Consider the following 21,898-nt stretch of genomic DNA (forward strand, 5'->3'; position numbering starts at 1 on the left):
TAAGATATCTAGACCTTTCCCAGCTTAAAAACAACAACAACAACAACAGAAAGTCCTTTAGTTTCAGATATCACTCCTAAGGAAATACCAAATCACACATAAATCTTTCATTCTAGGCTTTATTTCCTTTAAACAACATCAGACCCACAAATACCCATGCATTCTGAAAAACAAAACTGCCTCTCCCCCTTTTTTTTAGTTTTAAGTAAAGGAACATTTTATCAAGAAAGTTTCCACTTAGCCTTCCTCAACTTCCAGAATTTAAAACAGAATGCTATAAGGAGGGACTTTTGCTTTGTTGTTGTTTAATCATACTTATTTTCAGTTAAAAAATTTAGAAATATATGAAATAATAAAATTCCTTTTATAACTAACCTGCCAAGAATATATCTTTCTACCTAAGAAAACTGGAAACGAATTTTTAGTTGAATTTTCACCAGCAATCAAAGCAAATGTTTTAAATATATATATGTTTTTGTATTACATATAACATACTTAGATAATAAGAGTATTATTGGGAAATATATCTTCCTATTGTTTGCATTGTGGCGATACCTCACATCTCACCTCTCTTCCCCGTAAATCATGCTCTCCATTTCATTAATTACTTTTATCACTTTGTATCTTTAAGTAAAATGTTCAAAATATAAACTGACTTAGAATAGAATGGAGATTCAGATATACGTGGTATGTAGATCTAAATTATTATATCTACTTTATTTTCATTTCTTAGGCTATTTAAAATATTTAATGGCATGAAATTAAGAGATATCAGCTAGGTATCCTCGGTTTTTTATTTGCACATTTGATTCTCAGGTCAAGTTACTATTCTTGAATATTATATAGATGAACTTACACTCAAAAACGTAGAAGGTATCAAAATTCAAAATGTGCAGGTAATTTGCAAAACCAAAAAAATTAAATAAATAAAGGAGAAGGTAAGTGATTTCTCTTCAGTTCTAGAAATTTCTCAATATTAACATTCTTTTCAGCACACCACTCTAGGATCAGCCACAGCATATCTCAATTACCTTAAATATCTCATACTGTAAGCACAGATAATAAAAGATCAAATTCTAAAAGCATTTAGCTCAGATGCAGGAGACAAGCAGAGATAATCCAAATGTGCAAACCCAGGTTTTTGTAAAGGTGCAAACAAGCCAAAACACCCAAGCAGAAAAAATAGAGAAGAAATCATTGTAAAGTAAATCCCAAATTCACGATATTCAAAATAATTAAAAGTATTCTGACAAACTGCTAGAGAACAATACACATGCACTTCTCTGGACTTCACTTTCCAGGCTGACTCATTTCCTCTTATATGCATGCAAGTGAATGTAGGTCTACCTTCAGCTGCACAGAAATGAATGTTCAATATATTAATTGGCTTATTAATAAGCACATTGAAGAATAGGTACAAAGCCACCTACCATTGTCACTGTCTCCTTCAGATGGAACACTGTAGCTAGAGTTGTCCCATGTTTGTGCCTGTGTAAGTTTGTTGAAGGAGATAGGAGGAAGAGTGAGGGCTGGGTCTGCAGGAGAGCGAGAGAGCCAGTCCGCGTATAGTTGCACAAGGACCAGGAAAAACCAAAGGGGCAGCAGCATTTCACAAATGGCATAAGGATTGTATGGAAATGAAGCGAATTTCATATTATGGATTTAATTTCAAGTGTACAATATAGGAGAAGAAATGAAAGATGGCGCATGGAATAAAAAGAATGATAAAAACTGAGTGTTAGTACTTATCAATTATATACTTTGCATGCAGTTAATATCGTTAATCTTATCAGTTCCACAAGCCCAAAGATTTCAAGTACTAGTGAATCATGTCAGCAGAAAGAAAGAGTACCTATAGGTTATGGAGATAAAAAGGCAAAGACCCACCAGATACCTTTTTCAAAAACCTTCTAAATAACAATCTTAGCAACTATGATTCACACAAAAAATTTGATTACATAGTCCAAGTTTCATATGTATAGCTCTATCTATTATTTAAAAATAAAACTATTATAGAATCAGTATTTACTATTATGAATTTTTTCCCCGAGGTAATGTAAAATTTCTCTTTAAAGACATTTGTAAGTCTACTGGCATGCTTTACTTTATTGACAGGGCTGAATCCAGTCAACTCTTTGCTCAACTCTTGACACACATACCTCTCAACTCTGTCTTTAATATTGGTCAGTAAAAAAACAATTTTGGACACTAGTAGAGTCTCTTTAACAACAATGTAATTAACCAATAGCTGTCAATCAATTTCAAGTACTTCTAAGTTGGTCATTTATGAAATAACATTTTTTGCATTAAATAGCCACATGGTATGTTTAGGAAATATCTCTATGAATAACAAATAGGAAATATTCAATTATAAGGCAGGACCAGTAAAATAAATGGACATGGTTCTAGGAATAAATATTTGGGTATATACATTTGTCTTTCTTCGGAGGAAAACACAGGAGAGAAAAAAAAAAGGTTTCTTTTGTAGAAAACTATCAGCCTATTTTGAGAATTCAAGTTCTTGTTCCAACTTGCTGATTGGCGCCGTCTAGTTTTATTTATAACACAGAAATCCATATACTGAACTTTAAAATAAAAAGTGGCTTTTAAAAGTTCCAAAGCTACTCAATCAAAAAGAATTTCTATCTTTTTAAATTATATGATCTTCAACTAAGATGACTGTATATTTTCTACAAAATGTGAAAAATATATACTGTAATACTTTTAAATTGCTGAATAAAATGAAAAAAATTCCCAATACATAATGCTAGTTTTATAAAAGTTCAAAATCCACTTGATGTTTGGGATATAAATCAGCATGATTTACAGCAACCAAATTCCACAGAGCTTTCAATAACTAGAACAATTTCCACATGAGTTAGTCAGCATTATAGAAGGGTTGGAAGCTTGGAGAGGAACTTATCTTTGTTTTTTGCTATTCTGCTGTGTTTTCAATTAATGGCTTAACAGTGCAAGCACAATGTTGATAAAGCTGAGTTTTGACTCCATATGAGAAATTTAAAAAGTCATGGAGACAATTTTACAACTAAATTGTAAAGGTGCACGTTCAAAAGAATATTTTTTTGAAGATCTATTCAACTTTTATTTGATCAATTAGAAAATATTTTTAAATTGTGTAAAGCTGCCTGTAAGGACTAAGAGAAAGCCTGTAGCCCAATATGTCTTCAGTGTGTGGCAGGAACTCTCCTGGCGGGTGTCGCTAAAGACACAGATGAGATGTGCCCTGAGTGACCTCCTTTCTTCCCAGCACACACCTAAGATCGTGGAAATGGAGCCCATCCCATATCTGGTTACACATGCTCAGTTCCAAAAATGAAGAGGCCAGCCATTTGAACTTATTTCATAGTAAATCAAATACCTTTCTATAAAACACCTACTAACAACCCTTGACATGCCCAAGCATTTTCTCAAATAGCTTTGTCTTACAGCCCATTAAAAATGCCAGGAAACCATTACCCTTAGCCACCTGGTATCCATCAACCAACTTGCTCCAAAAACGAAAAAAATTTCCTTTATGAAAGAATTATCTGTATTTTTCCCCCATGGGTACCCTTTTTCAAAACATAAACATGTATAACTTTTAATGCTTTACTGAAAAACTCAGCATATCTGAGTTCTTTACTAGCTTTTGCTTAAAAGTGACTGAGTCCTTTATTTATTAGCACTTCGTTAAAAGCATTAGTAGTGAGTGTGTGCAAAAGACCTAAGAACCAAAAAATGTTTAAAGAAAAGACCTATAAGAAGGTAAATTGTGCCATAACTATAAGTACGTGGAGAAATCAGAAGAACCAAATTTTTCCATACATAGTCCTTCTTTTTAAAATCAGTAGTTACTTTGCACATTGCTATGATGTACACTTGTGAATATACTAAGAAATTAAAAGAAAATAGGTAATATAAGCAGAAAGGCTCTTAAAACTCCTGCCCAGTCACGCGAGCCTTGCAATGATCTCCATTATACACAGACCCTACCAAGGCTCAGAAAGCACATGAGGGGTGTCTCAGAATGGAGCCACCCTCCTAGAGGTGACTCTAACTTATCAGGGTACCAGGAACCACTGAGGCAAAGGACTAGCTATTTTTACTTCCCTGGGTTAAAAAACTCAATAGAATATTTCTTTCACACATACATGCCCCATTACTTTTTTCTCTTTGCTCTGATTCGAGTTGACAAGAGTATACACGAGTACATTTAAAAGGCTAAAGACAAACCACTGAGCTGTTTACAAGTTTAAGAACGTTAAGGTTTTAAATTACCTGATCGGGGCTTCAGGCCAAACGGAGCTGTACTGTTGGTGGTAGGAGAGATGGCAGGGGCGTTCTCTCTAATCTGTGATGTTTCAAAGAAAGAAATTTTCAAAAAATCTTAAGCAGAACTATGCATGCTTCTCTATGCTCACGGATTTTAATAAAACCATGACTTTCTGCATTTGCTGCCGTGTGATGAAGTCCTGACTAAATATTAATCAAAAACAATGCATCTTCACATTGCAAATGCTTTCAGTAGCATAATCAATGAAATGTTATTTTGGGGGAGATCCATTTAATTTTTTATTTGCTCATTATAAAAAAGTTTTACAAACATGTGAGACTGGCAATCCTTTTCCATTACAGAATAGATGTGTGCACTGCACATGTATGTGTATATACACACAAGCACACATTCACAGCCACCTCACGAAGGGCACATCTGATGAAGAATTTTGTAACACAATGAGATGAAGAAACAGATAACTGTGAACAGATGTTTCATCTATAGGGAAACCACACACGGAATCACTTATGGGTAACAAGACATTCTAAACATTGCCTACTTGAACTCTTTTCACTTTGTTTTCTAGAAAGACGTTCCCATATTTGGTTTTCGAAATCTGTCTTCTAAAATTAATCTTTAATTATGGACAGGGTCAGATTAGGCTCTAATAGCTAATGAAAGAGATTCCTGCAGAGAATCTGTAATACAATTAACTCATTAATCCTGACAGTCTTAGACTATATATTACTCTAAAAGATATTCCAAGTCAGGCCTCACAGAATACCTCAGCTTTCATTAATCTTCAGGAAACTTACCTCATTTGGAGAATACTCGCTCCCATTACTCTGTAATGTTAGATCATTTTGCACCTTAAAGAAGAAAAAAATGCATGGCATGTTCCATTAGACTATAAAATTACTGAGACAAGAACTGTGTCTTTCTTACTGCCATCCGTGGCACATAGATGCATAACAGTAATACACTGAATTGATTAATTAGTGCATTAAGTAGCTAAGTAGGTTATACGTATATTTTCTAAAATACTTCTGTATTCACAGAAAAATACCTCTAAAGTATCACATAAACTAAGCAAAGGGATTTCCTAGAGCAAAGCAGTCAGTCCAAACCACCGCTTTGAATGTCAGCCACCTGTGGCCTCCCACCCCCACCCCCATTTTATTTAACTACAGGTTTTGAGAAATAGTTCAAGACAATAGTTCCCAAATACGCAGAATCTCATTGGGAACTTTTAATAAGTACACATGCCTGGACCCAAAATTACCTGGGAAAATCTTATGCTGTCAATTCACTATCAGTTTGCTTTGGCAACTGATGCTTGTTTTACCCAGATTTGCTTTCTTTACATGGTAATCAAGAACCTCACTGATCCACCTTAAAAAAATTTGGTGATGGCTAATATAAATATCTTCATATAAGCTATGCCCAATTAGTATAAATTGAAGATGTCTTTTCCTATTCCTATTGTTGAGGAGTGCTATTAAAAAAAATTCCCAACTTTGACAAAGCCAAGGAGAAAAACATATTTTTAGGATAAAATGCCATTAATTTCCCTACCAAATAAATGGCTTTGTTAGAACTGCTAACAGGTCACTGCAGGTTTGATTCTCTCCATAAACAATTCCTTCCTCTAATTTTTCCTGTTGTTCTCCCCTCCAACCTCCTCCCCCATTCAATAGTATTGATGCATATGAAAATGTAATTTGCAACTCTTACTGAATGGATGCCAACGCTACCCAAACTTGATTTGGACAATCATCTAAAGTGTGTTTATGGTGAGATAATGTGATGTGCTACCAATTATAAACCACTTCACAATCTTGGCCTCACCTATCTAACCAGGCACCACCCACTTCTCAGAGTTTCTGCCTGGTTCACACAGTCCTGATTCTACCACAGCCATGCTGCTGGCTCAGCACAGCCTCCTGGGACCGACTCAAATCCAACTGCTCCCCAAATCTAGGTTTACTTCCCTCTCCTTAAACACTCGATGTCTTCCCCCATCTCTCAGAGCACCTAAAACACTCAGCTGATAATTATGAACCATTTCACATTCTTCTCTAATTTTTTTCAGTATCTAATTCTTCTTCCCTCCACAATTTGCAAGACGCCTCAGAAATGAAGGCAACTTCAGATCCTTCATCTAGAATTCTGGACAACAAAACAAGACTGAATCCAGAGAAGGTGCTCAACAGATACTGGCCGATTCATTCATGTAAGACTATGCTGAAGATATTGATTTCTTCATGAATGAGATGGAAGCGAGAATACAAAAATAGCCACACTATGAATGAAGGTCATTAAGTTCTGCATAATCATTAGCACTGGCCTTGCTAATCCACTCCTTTCTTTTCTTTTCCTCCTCGTGACTTCCTTTTTCCACCAGAGCCAGCTATCCCCCCTTCCCCTTTTAAAATCATGGAGATATGTCTATCATGAACAGAGAATGCTCTAGAGAAGGAAGACAATGAGTAGAAATTTCTTTTACCTAATGACTCCTTACTCATCCACAAAGGAAAAAAAACAAAACTTACATTAACACAAACATTGTAAATCAGAGATGGAGTGGAAATATCTTTTTTTCTAGAGATTTTGTGCTTCCTTGTGCTCCTAGGATCATGTACATAGGTGGGCATCTGTGTTACTAGAGTCAAAACTGGGTCTGCAGCAGGACACTAACACGGTCTCACAGTATCTCTTCACTGAGTGCTTATTGGTTGCAAGGAAAAAATAGAACAGTAATCATACAGTGGAGAAATCACCTCGACTGGGTGATCAAATTAACATCACCGATGAGGCCCAGATAGACACAGTGTGCCCCCACTGTGACACCCGGAGAAGGATACAAGTTCACCTGTGCAGTATCCCCCAAAAATGTAGAACCCCAACCCAATCATGAAGAAACAGGAGGGACTTTTGTTCCACAAAATAAGAGGTATTCCATTAAAGAGAGAGAGAGAGAGAGAGAGAGAGAGAGAGAGAGAGAGAGAGAGAGAGGAGGGTTATATTCTTCAAAATTTCAAAGTCATAAAAAGCAAAGAAAGGTTATGGAAATGTTCCAGAGTAAAGCAAACTCTAGGTACCTGACAATTACCTGCTTCTAGACTGTATCCTACACTGCAGGGGGGGAAATGCTATGAAGGACATTAGGTCAACCTGAATATTTGGAATTTGGACAGATTAGATGAAAAGATTTTATCAATGTAAATTTATAAAGCTGATACCTGAAATCTGGTTGTGTAAGGTAACAATTCCTATTCTTAGAAAACGTACATTGAAGTATTTAGGGATAAAGGACTATGATGATGTATGAAACTTAACCTCAAATTTTCAGAAAAAGAACTATAGGTGTGGAGAAAGAGACAGAGACAGGGACAAGCAACAAATGATACAGCAAATGTGGTAAAATGTTAATCACAGGTAAATCTGGATAAAAGGTTGTAATTTTTGGTAACGTTTTGTAGAATCTTGTAATTTTTTTCTCTATACTTAGATAAGGTTAAAATTATTTCCAAATAACAAGATAATTTAAAAATGTGGGCCTGCACAGAATCACAGGTAACATGTCTCGAAAGGAGTTTGGTGAAATGGGCCCAAGGCAGCTTCAAATAAGACTTTCTGATGTTCCACAACTGGATAATTCCATGACGCCCCCACCCAGAGAGGAGGGGCTGCAGTGATTCTGTCTAAGGACCACACCAATAACAGTGACAGGGTAGCAGAATGACAGTAACAGCTAACGTCTAGATGCCTTGGATTGTAGGACCAATCTCAATTTAGAGAAAATGAAGGTGACGTTTAGAGAGGTTGCCCATAGTTAGCAAGTCTTTGCGATGGAACTGAAACAATGTAATTCCAAGTCACTATGCTTAACAATGAAACCATGCACTCTGGGAACATGGCTTTTTTGAGTACAGTCCTTTCCCTCTTACTTAACACAGAGACGTAGCCAGTAAAGAGTGTGAAATCGCTTTACTACAGTACATGTTCAGACATCTCGGGGGACATTGATCAGTTTGTACCAAAATTAGCCAACCTGAACCCATTCACTGAGAAAAGATGAAACAGGTTGTAACCTATGTTTCACTCCTAAGTCATCAGCTCAAACCTATCTTTTAACCAGTTTCTTTGGTACCTTCTAGGCTCATCTTTAGTTTTATGTCAAAACTTCTTTAGACAGCCACCAAGTTTTACCCAATATAACTACTCTTATTCTGTCTGCAAATACTCCCCCCAGTTTCACGTTACTGTATTCTTTTAATACTCCTAGGCATTTCCCAAATCATTTGTTCTTGTCTTTCACGTCTTTTCTAGTTTATGTGCATCTGGCCAGTTCACAGGCTTCTTTTGTGGCTCTAAAATCTGCATTGAATGGCCCTGCCTCCAGTTTCTGACACAGAGCAGGTGCCCTATGGAACTTAGTTGCCACTACCTGGTTCAGCAAGATTATCTGACATGAAAAATGCATAGAATTTAATGGAAATAGCCAACTCTCATCTTTAATAGGAGGTGAAGTATAATAGATAAGCAGGAAAACTAAAGAGGGTAAAAGTGTAAAAAAATTGAAAAATAGATCTGGAACAAAATTGAATATTGGCCTCACTAAGAAATGTTCTAGTCCATGATAAATCTTTATAGAATATGGCAGCCTCTATGCTGTGGCAGAATACTGCATGGAGCTCTGCTTACTCTAAGAGCGGCCTTACCTCATATACCGGAGATGTCTCCAGCTGTATTTGACCACTGTAGGAATAAGGAAAAAAAGATATAATATGGAATTTACATATTTCAGTGTAAAACGAGAAAATATATTCAGTTTTAAAAAGGTCAACATACTTTAGTGTAGAATCTTGTAATTCTAAGGCTTCTGCTGATTCCTTAGGATAAAAATTTACAACACTTCTCTCTGTAATATCTGTGCTTAATCTAAAGAGTAAGGGGGATAAAATGATGTTAGCAAATTTATTTAAATTTTAATAAATCCTACTGCTTTTGGTTATTCGGTTTCAAAATTTAATATATAAAATGTTATTTTTATCATTAGGATTAAGTAATGAAAGCTTTACGGGAGAAATTTCAAACTACATGGTGTTTCCCATTGTGTGCCAAATTTAATTTTAATATAATTTTTTATCTCCTATTGATATTGAAATCCAACTTATTTGCAATACGACAGTAATTTCTGATAAAGTCATAATTTTCATAGGTAGCATTCAATACATTTTATTCTAGAACTTGAGTAATTTACAGAAGCAAGTAAAATTGCTACACGTATTATATTATGGGGTATGTACCAAGGGTACTTTGTTTTAATAGGAGGATATCTCTGATATACACTAATACTCTCATTCAAAAAAATAAGAATTCATAAACAATTTGATATGCATTTTTATTTTTGAAATGGTCTTAGTTTCTGAATTTCTTCAATTTTAAGAGTTGAAGTTTTGATTTGCTTTTTTAGATCTATAAAATCAGGAATTTCCATTAAGTAAAATAAAAGTTACAAAGCTATCTTAAAAGGTCGGAATGAGTTCATATTATACATGCCTATTTAAAGTTCATTAAACCAACGATCAGAAAACCTGAAGGGAAGAAACCAAGATAAAGACAAAATAGGACAGCAACTCCATTGTTTGACGTTAGGTTGTATGAAAGGTAAGCCTCTAAAATTTAAGCCAATAATCATCGGCTTAACTAAAGCAACAAAAAAGTCTGGATCTATGACATATGAGATAAAGGACAAACCCAATGTGTATGTAAAGTTTTTATTACTAATATTCAGTCCCAAGCAGCTAGAAATAAATGACCTCTTGAAGTGTCTTCTTTTTATCAGAAACAAACACAGGACTCTTTCTTTATTAGTATTATGCTGGTTCACAGAAGCATTATAAAGTTAGGTTTGTCTTATAATAATTATTTCAGAATCAACACCAAAGATCTAAAGCAGCCAAAGTAGTGGATTATTTTAGGGTGGAAGTAAAATCCACGTAATGTCTTACAACATAATATAATTTTAAAATACCACTCCATAAAGATACAAATCAACTATCACTTAGAAGTTTCCTCGGGGCTGTTTTCTTCCGCAATTCAGCACATACCCACCATTCCCACTCAACTTCCTTGGCACCTCATTGTCTCCTTTCCAAGCTGGAGAGGAGGAATGTTGAAATCCTCAGGTCATCCCACTTCTCATGAAGGATGACAACATTCAGACCCGGAGCAGGGGGCCACTCCCTCCAGGTCACTCTGATCTTACTTCTGGGTTCCAGTCCCATAGAAAACCAAGCCACTGCTACTAAGTAGGCTGCTCTTTTTTGCTTTGGGGCTCATATGTTAATCAATCTAGAACTTGTAATAAAAATTTATTGGAAAAGTGATACAAGATATAAAAGGTAGAAGTATTAAAACAATATGAAGTTTGAGCCTAGTTGCGGCCTTCTCTCTGTCACATCACGTCTTCAAGGCTCTGTCCTGGACTCACATTCCCTTTCCATCGACCTGCTTGCCCTTGAGAACCGCATCCTCTTACACAGCTTATCACTTCAGTATCTTGCAAAAATGACTTTCAAATCTACCATGTTTCCCCAAAAATAAGACTGGCTCTTATATTAATTTTTGCTCCAAAAGATGCATTAAGGCGTATTTTCAGGAGATGTCTTATTTTTTCATGTACAACAATCTACATTTATTCAAATACAGTCATGTCATCTTATTCTGGAACATCGTCATAACGTACTAAATGTGTCCGTCTGGCTGACGATCTTAACTGGGGCTTATTTTGGGAGTAGGTCTTATTTCATGGTAAATCGCTAAGTACCAGAACTAAACATCTAGCAGCTGAATGGATACCACCACATTGCCACCTTAGATATTATCCAGCACATTCTAAATGGACCCCAACATCCTCCTCTTCAAACCCGTTGTCCCTCAGACAAAGACACCAGGGATTCAAGTCTAAAACACCGCGGATCGTTCCCTTCCAGCCTGATCACTTCAAATGACCATCAAAGAACTACAACAGTACCTACCACTGAGGATCTACAGTATGTAAAAGTATTAAAAAATAGTTAGAAATACTTACAGAAACATTTCCACCATAATGTATTTCCTTCCAGTTTTAATTTTTCCTAAGCTTACACAACTGGGACCTAATTCCACCTATATAATTGGGATCAAACTTTACGTATTTTATATACTTACTAAAGTCAACATTATATAATGAGCATTCTAAAATACATTGGAAACTTAAAAAAATTTTTATTGGCTACATTATATTCTACCTTATTAATGACCAAAATATATTCCCTTTTCCCCAACTATTTGTTCTTAAAAACACCTCCCCTCTCACAACCTTTGCTCATATCCTTTTGTCCCTTAGGATACCTTTTTAGAATTCATGTAAATGAATTGTTTATATATACTTTTAGACCACAACTACACACTACTAGGATGCCTTCTGGAATGGTTTTGCCAATTTACCTTCCCACTAGTAGTTTATGTATTATTCTTAATAGCCTCCACAAGTTTGATACTTACTTATGGACCTTGGCAAAACAAGCAGTTAAAATGCCTTTGTTGGTGGATAGACAGAGCCCATAGTGTGTATACACATATTTTTTTTTAAAGTGAGAATGTCTGCAATGAATTAGCACGCGTTATTAACACATGAGGCCTAGGCCAAGGAAAGACACACATACCTGTTTGGATCTTGCAGCAAATCCACTGCTTCTCTCAGCTGTTCAATCATCGCTATATCCATGTCCTGGTCTTTGGATGAACTCATTCTGCAGCATGAAACCAAGCATGAGAATGAAAATATTCCCAGAACAAGAATATTACCTAGATTCTTAACAGCAAACTCACAAAAATCCATCTAACACATAAAAATGATTTTGACCAATTCGACATTATAATGGCCTGTGAGTACGCGGCGGGGTAGGTTGCCAGCAAGCAGTGGAAAAGAGCTGCCGGGTTGTGGGAGCCCAGCTCTGTTGTAAAGCAACTCATACAAAGTCTCAGTGCCCATCAGCTTCCATCTGCTCATCTGTACAATCCAGCCAGTGGACGAGCTGGGTGGTTCTCACTGTGCTTTCCTGAGCCCTAGGGGACCCACAGGTGTGCTCGGTTATGGAGGGCTGCACTACTTCCAGACTTCTCAACTCCAGGCCAACCAGTGTGGCTCCGTTTTATGACTTTCACACAACATGGGATTTCAGTGTGGGATGGCAGTTCTCAAGCTAAGGTCCAGATCAAAATCATCTGCAGCACTTTAAAAAAATGCCAGGCCTGACAGTCCCAAGTAGGTCTGACCGGGGCTTGGGCCTTTCAATCAGATGACCCTGATTGACAGGCAGCACTGAGAACAATAGGTATAAGGTTAAGAATGGGGTTTCCAAGGATTCATATAGTTTTAAAAACTCTTTCCCTATAAAACCTCTTTCCCTATAATTCTATGATTCTGTAATTAAGCTAGGCCTCCTTGGCAGCACGGAAATAATACAATGAAAGCTGGTAATACTAGACAGTGATTCAAAAGGAACTTTTTAATGCTTTCAAAGGGCAAGAGAGTTTTGATCCTTTCCACTCCTTTCTACTACAGAACATAAACCAATTGTCTTTCTGTAAGTGGAGACATTTTTTAACAACAAGGTAAATCCTCCCTAAAGGGAAAATCCCCATAAGGTATGATGGAAGGTCCAGGCCTACATTCCACATCATAGAAAATGAAATTCTGGGAACCAAAATTCTACTCTGTGCCACATCATCCAAACTCAGTTCCCCTAGAAATGGTTCATCAGCTGATGGATCACTCATGCCCTCTCCCATAAAGCTTGCCAAGTAAATCTTTATAGGCAACAGAACAGAAGAAATATCCTGTATGAGATTCCTTGGGTTCAACCCTGGTTGTCTGTGACACTGGGGCAAAAAGTATCTCTGTGCTTGAGTTTTTTCATCTGTGAAATGGGGGATAACAAACAAAACTCACCTCATAGGTTGTTGTAAAGGTGAAATGAGCTACTATCTTGAAGTATTTAGGACAGTGACTGGCATGTGGAATTTAATAATGTTAGCTATTATAATTATTAGACTCAGAACAGGACATTAGAGGTATATCATTTTCTCAGCTCTTGAACCTGAAGACTCAGCATAAAGAAGGGGGACCAGGACTGCTTTAGGTCCTATGTGTCGGCTTCTGCACACAAATGGAAGGAAGCTAGAATCTTCACTTTAGAAATTTGATCTAATTTCCTGAATCACATTTCTACTTACAACCTTAAATCTGATAAAACTCAGGGCCAAGTAGAGATACGACCTTGCACTGTATTGCTCTAATACTGTGACAATAAGCAGGAGACAGAGGAAAACTGGCAACTTCTTATTATTGTTGGGTAAGAGTAACAGTTTGTCCAAAGAAAAGTGAACGAGAATTCTTTCATGACAGGGCTGCCATTTGGCTTGAAACATGAGCTTTACAGGATGGTGACTCATAACCAGGTCCTCGGTACTCACATTCCCTCGGGTTGCCAGTGTGTGTCCTCTTCTATCCGTAACAGTTCTTCACAGGCCTCTGCCCTATCCTGTGGACAGAACACATGGGTCTTCTGAGAGCCACTGGCTATCAACAGTCAACAGCCAAACCCTGCCCCAGCCATGTTCATGGCAGCACTATTCAGAAGAGCCAAAAGGTGGACACAACCCCCCAAGTGTCCATCAATGGATGAATGGATGAACAAATGTGGTATATACATACAATGGAATATCATTCAGCCTTAAAAAGGAAGGAAATCCTGACACATGCTACAATGTGCATGAACCTTTAGGGCATTGTGCTAAGTGAAATAAGTCAATCACAAAAAGACAAATACTGTACGATTCCACTTATATGAGGTACCTGGAATGGCCAAATTCACAGAGATAGAAAGTAGAATGGTGGCTGCCTGAGACTGGGGAAGGGGGAGGAATGGGGAGTTATTGTTTAACGGGTACAGAGTTTCAGTTTTACAAGATAAAAAGAGTTCTGGAGATGAATGGTAGTGATGGTTGCATAATAATGTGAATGTACTTAGTACCACTGAATTTTACTCTTAAAAATGGCTAGGATGGTAAGTTTTATGTTACATGTATTTTATCATAATTAAAAATAAAAGTTAAAAAAAAGGAAGAAAGAAAGAAAGAAAGAAAGAAAGAAAGAAAGAAAGAAAGAAAGAAAGAAAGAAAAAGAGAGAAAAAGAGAGAGAGAAAGAAAAAGCAAAAGCAAAAGAAAACTTGGCCTAGGACCACAGTACCTGTTAATTTACTGTCAGAAATTTAAAACTTAATTCCTTATTGCTCTCTTAGCACCTCCTGATATCGACACATTCCTCTGCTGGGCTTGTCAGTCACATGAGATAGCATTTGTGAAAGGAGGGCTGTGTGTGTGTGTGTGTGTGTATGTGTGAAAGAGAGAGAGCGAGAGATTGGGGGGAAAAAACGTATAAAATACTTAACAACAGAAAATGCCTCAAATGACAGCTAACAGTTTTCATGTGTACAACATCCAGATTTCACTGAAACGTGCCTCCCCCCACCATATTATTTTCCCAAAGAAACATTGTTGGGAGTATTGGAAAGGTGTGTTTCATCATTGGAACTTTCACATGCTTCTTTTCACTTTCATCTCTGGCACACAGAAATACTGCTTTAAGTCAGTCAACAGCTAGAATGGAAGCCACCCTAAATGGGGTTACATTTCCCTGGCAAGAAAAGCACACTAGCCAAAAGGACTGTTTTCTGCTTCAAGGTTCTGACAAATTATTAACTAATTCAGGCTCAGCCAATTCTCCAGATGTGTGTCACTGAGAACGGGTTTTCTTCTAAGGAGGTGGTTTGCTGCTTGATGCCAGTCTCTGTCTTGAAAAACAGTTCAACTTTTTCTATATTGATGATACTTTTAGTGTATAATAAAGTCAACATCTAAATTACTGTGTCACACTACCCAAATGATAGTGAAATTCATAGGGGTAAACATACTCCCAGAAATGACCAAGAAAACATGTTCTTATCTCTTCTTGTTGGGTTTCAACTATAGGAGCCATGGGTATTCTATTCTAATTTTCAGTTTCATAATAAAAAATGGCCAGTAGTATGAAACATCAGTTTTTCTTTCAGTGTACACAGTAGGGCTGACTGGGTTTCTTTTGCTAAGTTAGACGGTTACATAGCTGATGTTCATGATTTGTGGATTCCGTATTTATGAATTTGCCTACTCACTAAAATTGATTTGTAACCCCAAAATCAATACTCGTGCTTTCAGGGTCATTCTCAGACATGTGTAAAACAGTGAAAATTTGAGTCCCCGACATGCACAGGAGACTGAACAAGGCAACACTCTGCCTTCTTGTTCCAGCTCTCCTGTGTCAACAAGTGTCTTCTTCAGCGTCTATTTAGTGCCACATTTTCACATTTTTGTGCATTTTTTGGGGGGATTTTGCTGTTTAAAATGCTCCCAAGCATAGTGCTGAAGTGTGGCCCAGTGTTCCTAAGCGCAAGAAGGCTGTGGTGTGCCTTACGGAGGAAACACACTTCCCTTAGGCCTGAGTTACAGTGGTGCTCATCACAAGGTCAGTGTTAATGAGCCAACAATATGTATTAAATAAGGTGTCTTTAAACAGAAACACACATAAATACAATAAAATACATACAATGCAGTAAAACAAGGTTATGTACTGACCATTTGACAAAAATATTGTGACCAGAGGTTTGCGGGAACCCAACCCTGTATTTACTCCGGGAACAATGGCTCTGAATTTGATAATTCGGTGTTTGAAGCGACTGGATAGAACAGAACTGCCACGCATAATGAGGATCAAATGTAGTTATAAAAGCACAAGATGCTAATTCAGTGAAGAGAGGGAACGGAATTATATAAAACACAGAACTCTCCACCCTCAAGGACTGAGTGGTCAGCACACTTGTTGGGTGTCAAACACACACTCACAGGCTTTTAAAGTGATGTAACTCAAGGCTAAAATGGGTCTGGTTTTCAACATATGACTTTTCATTGTAGATTTAAGTTTTATTTTAGTACCATTCTTCTCTCGACTTCCTAAGAGAAGATTCTTGTGGGAGCAGGCACCTAGGAAACATTTGCTGAGGAGATTTCAACATCCTTATCTGCTCTGTTATGTAGACTCTGCTCACAGGATCCATGCTGTACAGCAGCCATTTCCACGAAGACCTTTGCTTCCTAAAATCTCTGAATCTAGGGAAATTTACTTTTCTTAAACAATATGCTTTATTTTACTAATTGCTTTGATTGTTTTCCTTCAGGGTTTCCATCTTTAGTTCTCAACCTAAGACGAAGTCTTCATAAAATAAAGACAAAAGCCCAATTTTCCATGTTTTGTGATAGGCTCATCCCAGAGCTGGTAGACAGGGGTCAAATCTGTGAGAACCTTGTGAGAACCAGTGGCCTCAGAGCAATGTCGTTAGATTTGCACTTTAGGAGAATGGTTGGTGGCAGAACGGAGAGAGAGAGAAAGAAAATGAACGTGTGTGTGTGTGTGTGTGTGTGTGTGTGTGTGTGTGTGTGTGTAAATGCATGCATGTGCATGCAGGGGGCAGGATGTTGGGCGAGTAGTTAGGATGCGAGGGACTCCTGCAGTCATGAAAATAAGAAATGATTATAAGCTCAAGTAAAGCAATGTCAATGGAGGTGGAGGGCAGAAACGAGGTAGTGGGTATGAGATATTTTGAAACAAGAATTGATGGATTCATGATGGATTAGATAAAAAGAGTTAAGGATCTCTGTTTTATCCTTCTATAGGCATACCTTGTTTTACTGCTCTTCACTTTATTGAGCTTCTCAGATACTGCGTTTTTTAAAAGTCAAAGGTAAGACCCTCCACCAGCAAAAAGATTATGATTCCCTGAAGGTTCAGATGATGGCTAGCATTTTTTAGCAATAAAGTATTTTTAAGTTAAGGCAGGTACATTTTTTTAGATATAATGCTATTGCACACTTAATAGATGACAGTATAATGTAAACATACTTTTATATGCACCAGAAAACCAAAAAATTCATGTCATCTACTTTATTGCAATATTGGCTTTATTGCAACGGTCTGGAACCAAACCACAATATCTGTGAGGTATGCCTGTATGTAACTTCTGTAATCTTCGTTTCTACAAACATTAAGTCCTATGGAAGGTTCTTTATTTTTGTCCTTGAGGGCATAAAGATCTCTTGAGCACACGAGGGAATTATAGTGTAAAATTCAGCTATTTTCTTCCCAGTTCCCTTGGAGGTGAGGCCCAGAGACATTAGTTGAGACAGAGTCCAGACATCATAACACAATTCTCAGGAAATAAGGATGAGCTATCAGAGACCCCACACTTGGCTTTAACACATTAACTCAGAGACCATCATCCCTCAGAAACCACCATGAATCTGAATTTTACCAAAAGGATTATCCTCATGATTCTTAGGTGCCACAACCTGAATCATAAAGACTGGCAGAAACATACCAAGGCACATAAGTGGAACCTTAAACACCAGCATTAGTAAAAGGCTAGTTTTTCTCTCTTCTTTTTGCCAATACTATGATGAAGCTTCACCTGACAGCTGAGTGACTTCACCCAACCTTTCAACACCTCAGTGCAACTACAACAGTTCAGAAGTAAGTGTCCTCGGAGTGACCTTTCCAAAAAGGGAAGACATTCATGTCCAGATTGTAAATCTCCGTTTTTCTCTTTATACTATGAATATACTTATTCCCAAGTAAAGCATTTATCTAGAATACATTGAAGAGAATGTGCAACTTGTCTAGTTTCACTTTTACTGAATGGTCATAGAATTCTGATGTTTGCTAACTGATGTGGTGCACTGGGTAGTGGAAAGTTGAGTATTTTCGGAATACAAAAGAAAATCATACATATATGCTAACACATGGAGAGGTATGTATGGGAGGGACTGACTCCTAATGTCAGAAAATAAACATGCTGAACTTTGAAAAGATGTTATCAAGACCCGAAGAAGTTGACATTTCGGGTGATGGATTGGTAACCTTGAACGAACCTTGAACCATAAATAATAAATAAAAAAATTAGTTGATCCTCAACTTGCCTTAATACAGTTTATAAATTCTGAGTGCAGAACATCTGTTCCATGGGTAAATTGGTCTCTTTCTTCTCCTGAGTTGTCATTGTCACCCACAAGGGAAGGCTCTGGTTGAAATTCCTGATGAAATTCCCCTACTAGGAAAATACGGAGATAGACAGAAAGCATGATTTTACAAACAAATGAACAAACCACAGATTACCCTCAAATGTATCATCTATTATTTCAATCTTCTCTCTTACCTCTTAAGGAGGTGTATGAATGACCCACGCTTTCCCTTCCCTGAAGGATGTAAGGAAAAGATAAAAAAAAGAAGAGGAAGAAAAGGCAAAGAAATAGAAAACCCTAAATGGAATTTTACAGTCAAGGCTTCTATATGTCTTAGTTCCTTATGAAAGAAATGAAGTTTCCTCTTACTTTTTTAAGGAACAGAGAAAATAATTATAAAAAGAGAGCAATTTGTGCTCTGAGCAATGTGTGACGGGTAACTATTTCAAATTCAAAATTCAACAACTATTTATTGAGCAACTACTAAATGGCTGGTATTATGCTAAACATTGAAGGGATTTTAAAAATCAGTCAAACCTGACTCATGGTCCTTAAGTAGTAAACAATCTCAAGGAAGAGTGTGGGAAGGAAGTAAGACAAGAACCTAAAATCATTACAAAGATGTAACTCTGAGAAGGGTCATAGAAGGGATAAAACATTCTCAGAGCACATCCAACTAGAATGTATTCCTAAAGGTTTGGGAGAGGCAAAAGGAACACTAAGCAGATCTCTGCTCTCTGATCTGAAAACCAATGGGCACTTTTAAGGATTCCTGGCCAGCAGAATACTCACTTCTACTATAGAGGGGAAAAAACTCACTGCTAACAAATTGTGTAATTATTTTATTCTTAAAATTTGCCTAAAATACTACCTTCTATACTGTATAATATACTAAAACTTATCTAAATTAGCAAAGTGGCAGTTATAATTTTGCATAAAGTATACAGTTTTTTGGGGGACAACATACGGTTCCAAATATGATCTCAGATCAATATAAATGCTAAACTTAAGTACTCAATTTAAAAACCTAAATGTAAGAAGTGAAAGTGAACACCAAAGTTTGAGTTGGTTTAAATGGATTTCTCATCACTAATGAAAGCATATTCTAATTGTTAGGGAAATAATCTGCATATAAACCCAGTTCTATACCATTCATGCATCATGAAATAGTTTGTCACAAATTGGTAAACATAAAATTTTAGTATTTTCTTTAAAAGTCATTGAATAAACAGTAGTCAAAATACTGCCATAATGCAATAGATGAGGGCTTCTCACCAAGATATGAAATACATGACTAGGATTTTGAAGGTATGCAAGACATATGAGTAGAGCGCTTAGTGACCATTCGGTGATTATTAAAGAACCACAGAACTTTAGAGCTACAGAAGACATGAGAGATTACCTAATCTAAACATCTCATACACAGGTGTGAGAATTAACATCAATTGACTTGTCCAAAGTCAAGCTGGGGGACACGTCTCAACTACACATTTCCTACTCTCACATATTGTTAGCTGTGGCCATGTAAGTCTAGCTTATAAATGATGGATACTCCTTCTAGGTTCAGTCCATTAAAACTTCCTGTAAGCAAACCTCCATGCTCTTCCTTTCCTGCCTTGAAACAGATGGACTGGGAAACTTTGGAAGTCTTGTGTTAGGTAAACACAGTGGAGTCACAGCATGAAAGGAGCTTGGGTCCTTGAATTACCAAGCGGTAGGGAGTTGCCTGTCAATCACTAATGATTACTTAGACTTGATTTGGGGGTTTTATGTGTTATAATAACTATAGTTATCTGAAATAATATATCTATATATCAATATTTTCTTCCCAATAATGGATCTAAAGAATCTTGTATAAGTCTTCAGAATGAGTACAGCTCCATGACTGTCTAGCTACATGACCGCTGGCAAGTTACTGAAACTCTCTGAGCCTATAAAATGGAAGTTATTAGAGTATTTACCTCAGAGTTTTAACTTTCAATGAGTTCAGCTTCACAGATTAGTACAGTACCTGGTGCATAGGAAATGCTCAACAAACATTAACTATTATCATTGCCATGTCTGTATATATTGTAAACACAGCATTTGACTGAAAAACAAGTACTTTCTCCTCATGCTTCATTCTCACACCTTTTACTGGACTAAGGTGATGGCAAGAGTCCTCCTTGATGATCTGTTCTTCTTCCATGATATTTGACATTGGCACATTGAGGCTAACAGTGTCTTCATCAGAAGGCTAAAAGGAAACAAGGTACTGCTTCATTCAAGGGGGAAGTGTTATCAATATAGATTAAGATAATGCTATGTGATTAAAAAAAACAGACTGAGATTCTCAAAAACATAATATCGAATAAAAGATGCCCAATACAAAGGACAATTCCACTGATATAAGTTCAAAAATGGGCAAAACTAATCCATGGTGTTTGAAGTCAGGAAAGCAGCTGCTGCTGGGTTGGAGGGGGTGGGCGCGCAAGTGGGGCTCTCCAGGTGCCGGTCAAGTTTTCTTTCCTGAACTGGCAGCTGTGATATGGGTGTGCTCACTTTGTCAGAATTCACTGAGCAAACACTCATGTACTTCTTTGTACGTATGTTTTGAGCTGAAATTTTATCAGGTGCCTGACGGTATTTTCTAACCTAAGAGTCAGGGCACTAAGAAGGCCTACGTAACACCTGACAGAACAAAGAAATGCTTGCAAACGCACTATCACACTAGCTCTAAGTCTCACCAATTGTTTTAATAGTAATGTTACTGTGAGATCTGACAACAACATTGATTTACCAAAACTCCAGTAAGGTTTCATGCGGCTCGTCACAAAAAGCAAGCAGTCTACTTCTGTGACAATGTTCATTTATTTACAGTGCATTTCATGTACAACACTACACTTCCATTCATTTCCGTTTTAGGACAAGGATGCTGTATTAAAAGTATAAAAGTGCTAAATGATTATAGGATTTAAACAGAACATGTGTTTTGTGTAGTTTTCAGAATAACACTTCAATTTGGTAATCAGAGCTAGTTCTCTCTGGGGCGGGGGTCGAGGGAGGTCTTGCTTCCCACACCAGTTGATGAAGTTTATTCAGAAAATCTATGATTCTGTCACAAATGAAATATGGAGTCTCATTTATCTTCCTATGGCTCCACTTCAGTGTTGCTATTTAGTGAAAAGCTTTCCAAATCACAGAGATCAGGAACCTCCATAGAATATACTTCTATGGAATATGTGGCTTGCTTCTAAATTCCCAAGGCTATCACTGTGAGAGTGCAGTGTTCGTTTACTTTTGGACATGTTCACAAATTGTTCAGAAACTGGCAGGAAACAAATATGCATTTCATTCATTAAACAGATATTCACTGAGCCCCAATTTTTTGGCTTGTTTATCTTGAGAAAAATGTGTTTTTAACCTCTTAATGACATGCCAAATCAATCAGATAATAGCAGCAGCCAAAGAAAGGGAAT

General features: G+C 37.0%; 1 protein-coding gene across 7 annotated transcripts in view; it reads right to left on the reverse strand.

The window, feature by feature from the left end:
- Window positions 1–21,898, reverse strand: part of LRCH1 (leucine rich repeats and calponin homology domain containing 1) — a 202,725-nt gene that overhangs the window by 30,478 nt on the left and 150,349 nt on the right. For 2 of the 7 annotated variants that reach the window (XM_019753552.2, XM_019753550.2), the window contains exons 8-16: window positions 20,571–20,676; window positions 18,399–18,529; window positions 13,805–13,872; window positions 11,992–12,078; window positions 9,131–9,220; window positions 9,001–9,037; window positions 5,092–5,145; window positions 4,279–4,351; window positions 1,431–1,535 (exon numbers count right to left, since the gene is read on the reverse strand). In XM_019753552.2, the coding sequence (XP_019609111.1) occupies window positions 1,431–1,535; window positions 4,279–4,351; window positions 5,092–5,145; window positions 9,001–9,037; window positions 9,131–9,220; window positions 11,992–12,078; window positions 13,805–13,872; window positions 18,399–18,529; window positions 20,571–20,676 (751 nt within the window). The remainder of the gene's footprint in view (window positions 1–1,430; window positions 1,536–4,278; window positions 4,352–5,091; window positions 5,146–9,000; window positions 9,038–9,130; window positions 9,221–11,991; window positions 12,079–13,804; window positions 13,873–18,398; window positions 18,530–20,570; window positions 20,677–21,898) is intronic. The other 5 variants (XM_019753555.2, XM_019753556.2, XM_019753554.2 and 2 more) reach the window with 3 other exon arrangements.

The sequence above is a fragment of the Rhinolophus sinicus genome, linkage group LG04, assembly GCF_036562045.2.
Source record: "Rhinolophus sinicus isolate RSC01 linkage group LG04, ASM3656204v1, whole genome shotgun sequence".
NCBI classification, from domain to species: domain Eukaryota; kingdom Metazoa; phylum Chordata; class Mammalia; order Chiroptera; family Rhinolophidae; genus Rhinolophus; species Rhinolophus sinicus.